The sequence below is a fragment of the Penaeus vannamei genome, chromosome 14 (genome assembly GCF_042767895.1).
Source record: "Penaeus vannamei isolate JL-2024 chromosome 14, ASM4276789v1, whole genome shotgun sequence".
In the NCBI taxonomy this organism is placed as follows: Eukaryota; Metazoa; Arthropoda; class Malacostraca; order Decapoda; family Penaeidae; genus Penaeus; species Penaeus vannamei.
The window spans coordinates 4,551,757-4,561,756 of record NC_091562.1 but is presented as its reverse complement, the minus strand read 5'-3'; the positions used below and the strand labels follow the sequence as shown (position 1 = coordinate 4,561,756).

General features: G+C 43.1%; 1 protein-coding gene across 1 annotated transcript in view; it reads left to right on the top strand.

Moving 5' to 3' along the window:
* LOC113826712 (BDNF/NT-3 growth factors receptor) overlaps positions 1–10,000 on the top strand; it is a 128,373-nt gene that overhangs the window by 108,859 nt on the left and 9,514 nt on the right. Inside the window, exons 16-17 of the mRNA XM_070130052.1 lie at positions 1,609–1,732; positions 9,007–9,120. Coding sequence (XP_069986153.1) covers positions 1,609–1,732; positions 9,007–9,120 — 238 coding nt within the window. The remainder of the gene's footprint in view (positions 1–1,608; positions 1,733–9,006; positions 9,121–10,000) is intronic.

The following is a 10,000-nucleotide window of genomic DNA, read 5'->3' as shown; positions in this document are numbered from 1 at the left end:
GTTGTGTGTTTTGTTGATTGTTAAATTGCTGTTGAGAATGTTGTGTTGAAGATGTTGCAGAGAATTGAAAGTGTTGTTTTATGTTGTGTGTTTTGTTGATTATTAAATTGCTGTTGAGAATGTTGTGTCGAAGATGTTGCAGAGAATTGAAAGTGTTGTTTTATGTTGTGTGTTTTGTTGATTGTTAAATTGCTGTTGAGAATGTTGTGTTGAAGATGTTGCAGAGAATTGAAAGTGGTGTTTTATGTTGTGTGTTTTGTTGATTATTAAATTGCTGTTGAGAATGTTGTGTTGAAGATGTTGCAAAGTATTGAAAGTGTTGTTTTATGTTGTGTGTTTTGTTGATTATTAAATTGCTGTTGAGAATGTTGTGTTGAAGATGTTGCAGAGTATTGAAAGTGTTGTTTTATGTTGTGTGTTTTGTTGATTGTTAAATTGCTGTTGAGAATGTTGTGTTGAAGATGTTGCAGAGAATTGAAAGTGGTGTTTTATGTTGTGTGTTTTGTTGATTATTAAATTGCTGTTGAGATTGTTGTGTTGAAGATGTTGTAGAGTATTGAAAGTGGTGTTATATGTTGTGTTTTTTGTTGATTATTAAATTGCTGTTGAGAATGTTGTGTTGAAGATGTTGCAGAGAATTGAAAGTGGTGTTTTAAGTTGTGTGTTTTGTTGATTGTTAAATTGCTGTTGAGAATGTTGTGTTGAAGATGTTGCAGAGAATTGAAAGTGCTGTTTTATGTTGTGTGTTTTGTTGATTGTTAAATTGCTGTTGAGAATGTTTGTGTTGAAGATGTTGTAGAGTATTGAAAGTGGTGTTTTATGTTGTGTGTTTTGTTGATTGTTAAATTGCTTTTGAGAATGTTGTGTCGAAGATGTTGCAGAGAATTTAAAGTGGTGTTTTATGTTGTGTGTTTTGTTGATTATTAAGTTGCTGTTGAGAATGTTGTGTCGAAGATGTTGTAGAGAATTGAAAGTGTTGTTTTATGTTGTGTTTTTTGTTGAATGTATTTTGGATTTTTTTTGCATTGTATTATATTAGAGGTATTTTGGGTTGTAGTTAAGGGTTATTGTATTTGTTATTGATATAAAGTAATGGTTGTTCTGCCTTTGCATATATATAAACACATACACGCACGCACGCACGCACACACGCACGCACGCACGCACGCACGCATGCACGCACAGACACACACACACACACACACACACATACACACACACACACACGCACGCGCACACGCACACACGCACACACACACACACACACACACACACACACACACACACGCACGCACACACGCACACACACGCACACACGCACACACACACCACAACAACAAAAAGAAGAAGAAAAGAGGATAATGGAAAAACAACACGACAAAAAACACACAAAACACAAACAAACAAAAATGCAAATAAAACAACAACAAAAAATAACAGGAAGAAAAGAGAATAATAAAAAAAAACATCCACAAACAAAACACAAAAAAACGTACAAACAAACAAACAAACAAAATTCAAACAAACAATAACCCAAAAAACAAACAAACAAACACACAAAACAAAAAAAGTAAAAATAAGGAACCAAATCTTTGTTTCCATGTCCAGGAGCCACAACGAGGACGTGGCACTCCAGGCGGGCGACGAAGCCTCAACACACCCGATCTCCGTGATGGATTGTCTCCAGATTGCCCTGCAGGTGGCGGCAGGCATGAAGTATCTTGCGTCGCAGGTAGGGAGAGGGAAGGGAGAAGGGAGAGGAAGGGAGGGTGGGAGGGAAGGGAGGGGGTGGGTGAGGGAGGGTGGGAATGGGTGGGAAGGAGGGAAGGAGGTGGGAGGGTTGGAAGGAGGGAAAGTGGGAGGGTGGGAGGGGTGGGAGGTGGGAGAGAGAGAGAGAGAGAGTGGGAGGGAGGGAAGGAGAGAGAGGGGTGGGAGAGTGTGTGGGGAAGAGAGGGAGAGAGAGAGTGGGTGGGAGGGAAGGACGAATGGAAGGAGGGAGAGTGAGAGAGTGAGAGGGAAGTAGGAATGGAAGGGAGAGAGGGAGGGAATGAGGTGGGAGGGAAGGAGGGATGGAGGGAGAGTGGGTGGAACAAAGGGAATGAAGAAGGAAGGAGGGCGGGTGGGAAAGAAAGAAGAGAGAGGAGGAGGGAGGGAAGCAGAGAGAGAGAGAGAGAGAGAGAGAGAGAGAGAGAGAGAGAGAAAGAGTGGCGAAAGAGGGGCGAGAGAGAGAGAAAGAGAAAGAGAAAGAGAACATCAGACAGAGAAGAAGTATGCAGGGAAGGTCCGCTTCCTGGACAGATTTTGGCGGGAAAATCATGGCGCAGATCCATCAGACTCAGACCAAAATTACGCGAAGATCCGACCATCAAATTAGTAATAATGAAAACGAAAAAAAGCGAAAAAAGGGACGAAAAGGATAAAACTTAACAAGTGTTCAGAGGAAATTTTGAATACGTTGGAAGGAGCAAGTGATTATCAGCGGCACGAGATAAACAAATGAGCATCGGAAGAATTGAAGTGGATAGCGAAGTGCTTGACAAAACATTTCACTTAAATTATGATGAAGAAAGCGAACATTGATAAAGAGAATGACGATACAAGATAGAAAGAAATGGAGAAACGATGACCACGCGGATGGCAACACCACCGCACTCGAACGCACAAAAAAAGAAAAAAGAAAAAAAGAAAGAAAGAAAGAAAAAAACGTGTTTCTCTCCTTTACCTAAACACTAATACTTGAAAAAATAACAACGTCAACCCGGTGTTTTGCTTTTACGCCTCGCAACTGCTCAAAAGGGCATGTGTGCAAGAAAAAGGCTGTGTACGACCGGCAAAATAGGCCTAATATGCCAAAACAGTAACCAGCCACGCACGGGAGAAGGGGAGAAGTGGGAGAGAGAAGAGGAAGAGATGAGGGATGAAAGACGAAGGAAGAGGAGAGGAGGTGAGGGAGAAGTGAGAGAGAGAAGAGGAAGAGATGAGGGATGAAAGACGAAGGAAGAGGAGAGGAGGTGAGGGAGAAGTGAGAGAGAGAAGGAGGTGAGAGAAGAGGAAGAGATGAGGGATGAAAGACGAAGGAAGAGGAGAGGAGGTGAGGGAGAAGTGAGAGAGAGAGAAGGAGGTGAGAGAAGAGGAAGAGATGAGGGATGAAAGACGAAGGAAGAGGAGGAGAGGGGGTGAGGGAGAAGTGTGAGAGAGAAGGAGGTGAGAGAAGAGGAAGAGATGAGGGATGAAAGACGAAGGGAGAGGAGAGGAGGTGAGGGAGAAGTGAGAGAGAGAAGGAGGTGAGAGAAGAGGAAGAAATGAGGGATGAAAGACGAAGGAAGAGGAGAGGAGGTGAGGGAGAAGTGAGAGAGAGAGAAGGTGAGAGAAGAGGAAGAGATGAGGGATGAAAGACGAAGGAAGAGGAGGAGAGGAGGTGAAGGAGGAGGGGGAAAGAAAACGAGGATAAGAGTCAGAGAAGGAGGCAGGGATATGGAAAATACAGAGGGATTACAGCAGGGACTGATGTGTTAAAAAACGAAATACAGCAACCGACAAATCAGGAAAAAGAATGAATTTCCCGGTAGTGTTATTGGCAAATCAGGTGAGCAGGAGAAGGCAAACAGCATAACAGAAATATATATAGAATGAAAATTGTTGCTTTCTTTCCTAACAATATTTGCGAAATCACTCTGAAACCTGTTGCAACACTACCTCGCCTCACCTGTCAGAAAATGCAATAAATCCTAAATCGCTGATGGTGCAAGCGCTAGGAAAAGAAGGAAAAAGATATATGTAGGAACTGTGCCAATATATTTGCACAATGACGAAGGGTGACAAGTTCCTGGCTTCAGATGGCAGTGCAAGAAAACAAGCTTGAGATTCTAAATGGAAAACACCGACGCCACAGAGAAGGAGGAAGGCCTTTTATCCGAAACGTTGTTCCATGGAGATTATCGAACACCCCCCTCCCCTCCCCCCCGCCCCCCGGAAATCTTCGAATGCAACACCGGAGAAAAATATCTGGAAATGCTGCAACGACCTCTGCAAAGCCAATGCAACCCTGGCAAGAGAATTGGCGACAGAAAATTGCAGGAGCTTGCTGTTGCATTGCTCTAGATCAGGGCTGTCCAACTCCAGGGGGCCACATTTCACCTTAGTATCAGTTTGCGGGCCAGATGATCATGAGTCGACGCTACGAAACAGCCATATAGTTGACGTAAGACATAAGAGACAATTGCATTCATTACAAAAACAGAATGATAAAAAGAAAACTGAAAGAGAGAGTGATAACCCTCAACAGACGAAGGACCGAATTAACTAATTTAAAACTGCCACCTGTAAGAGTGAAATAGCAAATGAGACCAAAAAAGGAGTGTGGCGGGCCGCGTGTTTGTCACCCTCTTCTAGACCAGCGGTTCTTAACTTGGGGGAGTCAGGAATTACCAAGGGAACGCTCGCCCTTGGGAAAAAGCAGGAATTTCTCTAATCATATTTGCTATTTTCTTAACGAGAACTTAGACAAAAGAGTAGTTTAGTAATGATGTGACCATTTCATCATAAAAAACTAAGAATATATATATAATTTTCTTTAAACTCTGGAAGGAAATTTTATTCATAGATTGGGGAGGGGGAGGGAAGGAGGCATGGTAGTAAAAGGGTTAAGAACCACAGCTTTATATAAAAGGCCGGGATCCTGTAAGAGTTGGAGAGGTTTTGAGAAGAACTGCCAATCCCTTCGTGAAAATTCTCGTAGACGACGTTCAAACAGCTGTGGGAGATTTCCAGGCATGTGTGGGCCAATAGGCGGAGTGCAAAGCGGCCAACCACGCTATGAGGATCCTGGTTGTGAAGCGGCGTTGATGGTGGATGCTGCTAGTGCCTTCGACTTCAACCGAAAGGCCGATTATATATATTAAAGATACACAAAAATCTATACACATATAAAATGATACACAATACACAACATCTAAGTCCAATACCCAAGCTTTGCACGATACATCAAAGACACATACCTTGAACCGTCAGATACATGAGGTACAAAAAAAATGTGAAGTTGAATCTGCGAAGTTGATCGCATCATGTACAACGGAATGGCAATGCATGCAATTGGCCTCCTTATGCTGCAAGAACACATAAACTTCAACGCAACGAAAATAGAGTTTCATACGCCGACGACCTTGCAAGCGCCGGGAAGATAAGAGGACCCACGAAAATGGTGGGACAGAATTGAAGCTAATAGGCCTCCAGGGGGATAGTACCTCAACGCAAGTAAATCTTGTAAAACTTTAACATCTCGTCCAACCCAAAGAAATATTTCAGAAGAGAGACATATCCATTGAAGAGGAGAAACACCTGGTGATGGTGATGGGGGGGGGGGGGGGGCTAGGGACAACAGCAGCCAAGTAGTAAATAAAAGGGTCAATGAACTAAAAACACTGGCACACATCGTAGAAATGGAACCACGCTCGGCGTATACGGTTTTTACTTTCGGCATTCAACTATTGAACACCTGTTTGAACCCCTAAATGAAATGATAATTATAATAAAATTACCAGCACTGTCACGGCCATAGAAAAACTTATACTCGAAATCCTGCCAAGACGAAGGCAAATTTATAAACACTAAATCTCAAAATTCCATCAAGTTTACAGCCAGCCCGACCCAGTCCATCGTAAAAAATACATACGGACAGCCAAACAAGAGAAAATAACAAAAAATAGAAAAAATAGAAAATTACAAAAGCAAGGGAGATCGAACAGGAAGCAGAATCCCAAGAAACAATCACACAATCATCAGGGGAAATGAGATGAAAGTGATGTCACGAGAAATAAACGTTTGTAGATATATCCCTAAGATATGGCTGGTCGGTCGACGAGCTCCGGTTACACTGCACGTGTGGGTCGTCATTCGATCCAGTCTCGCCATGACGTGCAAGAAGGTGAGAGACAGAAGGGCACAAGTGTCGGGTGAGGTGTGCCGCGAGATCAGGGGTCGAACCAGCCCTCACACCCACTGAGGGGCGGTACTTTTCGCTCCAATCTACTAATACCGGCCACGACAGTATGCCGCGGTATTACATGTATGGGTGAGGTATGCCGCGAGGTCAGGGGTCGAGCCGGCCCTCACACCCACGCTCCAATCAGCTAACACCGCGGACGACGCCCACTTAGATGTGAAGGCGAGCTGCTTCTGGATACGGGGAAAGTGGATATTTTTCGACACCCGAATTTTTTCTTCATAACATCGAGGAACAGCACCCAGGAACAGTCGACACTAAAAAAAAAAAAAAAAAAAGAAAAAAAAAAAAAAAAGAGAGAGAATATGAATTCAAGAGGTAGAACAAGGCACATTCACGCCGCTTTTCTTCACTCACGCCCCTCGTCTTCCCTCACGCCCCTCGTCTTCCCTCACGCCCTTCTTCTTCACTCACGCCCCTCGTCTTCACTCACGCCCCTCGTCTTCACAACCTCCGGGAGAATCGCACTTTTTACCCATGTCTTGAGGAGCAGTCAAGGCCGAGAATAAGAAAGCTCCGTCTTGGTGTGGATAAGACATCGATCACCTTTTCGCCGTTGCTCTCAGCACTCGTCTGCCTCGGGGAAACAAGAAGAAAACCAACCACCTACATTATTATTAGAGATGTAGATATAGATAGATAATAGAGTAGAAAGAAATGTATTGTTGTTAGAGATGTAGATATAGATAGATAATAGAGTAGAAAGAAATGTATTATTGTTAGAGATGTAGATATAGATAGATAATAGAGTAGAAAGAAATGTATTATTGTTAGAGATGTAGATATAGATAGATAATAGAGTAGAAAGAAATGTATTATTGTTAGAGATGTAGATATAGATAGATAATAGAGTAGAAAGAAATGTATTATTGTTAGAGATGTAGATATAGATAGATAATAGAGTAGAAAGAAATGTATTGTTGTTAGAGATGTAGATATAGATAGATAATAGAGTAGAAAGAAATGTATTATTGTTAGAGATGTAGATATAGATAGATAATAGAGTAGAAAGAAATGTATTATTGTTAGAGATGTAGATATAGATAGATAATAGAGTAGAAAGAAATGTATTATTATTAATGTAGATATAGATAGATAATAGAGTAGAAAGAAATGTATTATTGATAGAGATGTAGATATAGATAGATAATAGAGTAGAAAGAAATGTATTATTGATAGAGATGTAGATATAGATAGATAATAGAGTAGAAAGAAATGTATTATTGTTAGAGATGTAGATATAGATAGATAATAGAGTAGAAAGAAATGTATTATTGTTAGAGATGTAGATATAGATAGATAATAGAGTAGAAAGAAATGTATTATTGTTAGAGATGTAGATATAGATAGATAATAGAGTAGAAAGAAATGTATTATTGTTAGAGATGTAGATATAGATAGATAATAGAGTAGAAAGAAATGTATTATTGTTAGAGATGTAGATATAGATAGATAATAGAGTAGAAAGAAATGTATTGTTGTTAGAGATGTAGATATAGATAGATAATAGAGTAGAAAGAAATGTATTATTGTTAGAGATGTAGATATAGATAGATAATAGAGTAGAAAGAAATGTATTATTGTTAGAGATGTAGATATAGGCAGATGGTAGAATGTAAAAAAATGTAATTTATGAATCTAAATGCAACATACCATTAAAAATAAAATCAATTCCACAAGGTAGGTTGTTCATCACTGACGAGGACGAGGCCAAGGGACAGGATTGTGAACCATTACCAGTGTGGAATTCATGACGAACAGATTGCAACAAGAACAACGAAGGGAAGGACAAGAAAACACGCGAATATGCCGAAGGCCTTTTCGCTATTGCTTCGTCACTAGCGAAAGGGCCTTCGGCATATTCGTGTGTTTTCTTGTCCTTCCCTTCGTTGTTCCTGTTGCAAACATTACCAGTCACGCATCACAAGACAGCTACCCTTAAAAACTACTATTATGATCTCTTTTAACCATTAGGTCCATGATGAATGGAAAAAAAAACACTCTACCGTGTTGATACTATGGTAGAAAAACCCACAATGCACAAACTAGATTTATTGAATAATAAAATCTAGTTTGTACATTGTGGGTTTTTCTACCACTACTATTAAGATTATGGTAACAGGGAGATAGATGGATGGAGGAAGAATGAAGGAGAGGGAGGAGGAGAGGGGAGGGAAATATGGAGAAAAAGGGATAAAAGATTGGTGGTAACAGGGAGATAGATGGATGGAGGAAGGATGGAAGAGAGGGAGGAGGAGAGGGGAAAAGGGAAATATGGAGAAAGAAAGGGTTAAAAGGTTGGTTGGCAGAGGAAGGGAAAGAGAAGGAAGGGAGGAGGGAGGGAAGTATAATATGGAGGGAGGAGGAGGGGGGGGGGAGACTGGGTGGTTGTGACGGACGATTAGGGAAAGTAAGAGAGACGGATAGGGATACAGAGCGAAAGGGTGGGAAAGAGAGATAAGAGAGCGAGACAGAGAAAGACAGGAGGAAGGGACAGAGAAAGGTTGGTAGAAGAGGTGGATTGATAGAGATTGACAGACCGATAAATAAATAGATATAGGAAGAGAGAGAGAGAGTAGAAAAAAGTAAATTGAAAAAGTGGGAGAGAAAGAAGGAAAGAAAGTGATAGATTGCTAGATAAATAGAGAGAGAGAGAGAGGAGAGAGAGAGAGAGAGAGAGAGAGAGAGAGAGAGAGAGAGAGAGAGAGAGAGAGAAGAGAGAGAGAGAGAGAGAGAGAGAGAGAGAGAGAGAGAAAGAGAGCGAGAGAGAGAGAGAGAGAGCGAGGAAGAGAGAGAGAGAGAGAGAGAAAGAGAGAGGTAGAAAGAAAGAAAGAAAGAAAGAGACAGACAGACATAGAATACAGACACATGTATATTTACGTGTGTACGCTCTGTATACATCCCTGTGCGTGTGCATACAGGATGTCAGACACCCCCACAATATAATCATTCGCTCGAGCGCCCACAACTAATGAAACCTCTTCTCCCCCCCCCCCCCCATGCAGCACTACGTCCATCGTGACCTGGCCACAAGGAACTGCCTAGTGAGGGCCAACCTGGTGGTCAAAATCGGTGACTTCGGGATGTCCAGAGATGTCTATACTACAGACTACTACCAGGTAACTAAAGAGTGGTCTTTGTCCGATGGTAGAAGGTGTTGCGGAGAAAGTGAGGAAAGAGGAGGGTGAAGGGGGAAGATGAGGGAAAAGAGAGGAGAGGGGAAGGGGAAAGGGGTGGGGGGAGGTGAGAGGGGAAGGGAGTGGGGAGAGGGGAAAGGAGTGGGGGCAGAGGGAGGGGAGAGGGGAAGGGAGGGAGGAGAAGGTGAGGAAAGGGGAAGGTGAAGGGGGAAGATGAGGGAAAGAGAGGAGAGGGGGAGGGGGAAGATGAGGGAAAAGAGAGGAGAAGGGAAGGAAGATGAGGGAAAGAGAGGAGAAGGGCAGGGAGGGATGAGGGAAAGAGAGGAGAAGGGAAGGGAGGGAGAGGGGAAAGGAGTGGGGGCAGGGGGAGTAGAGAGAGGAAGGAGGGGTGGAGAAGGTGAGGAAAGAGGAGGGTGAAGGGGGAAGATGAGGGAAAAAAGAGAGAAGGGAAGGAGGGGAGAGAAGGGAGGGAGAGGGGAAAGGAGTGGGGGTAGGGGGAGGGGAAGGGAGTGGGGAGAGGGGAAGAGGAGTGGGACAGAGGGAGGGGAGAGGGAAGGGAGGGAGGAGAAGGTGAGGAAAGGGGAAGGTGAAGGGGAAGATGAGGGAAAAGAGAGGAGAGGGGAAGGGGGAAGATGAGGGAAAAGAGAGGAGAGGGAAGGAAGATGAGGGAAAGAGAGGAGAAGGGAAGGGAGGGGATGAGGGAAAAGAGAGAGAAGGGAAGGGAGGGGAGAGGGGAAAGGAGTGGGGGCAGGGGGAGTAGAGAGAGGAAGGGAGGGCGGTTAAGGTGAGAAAGGGGAGGGTGAAGGGAGAAGATGAGGGAAAAGAGAGGAGAAGGGAAGGGAGGGGAGAGGGGAAAGGAGTG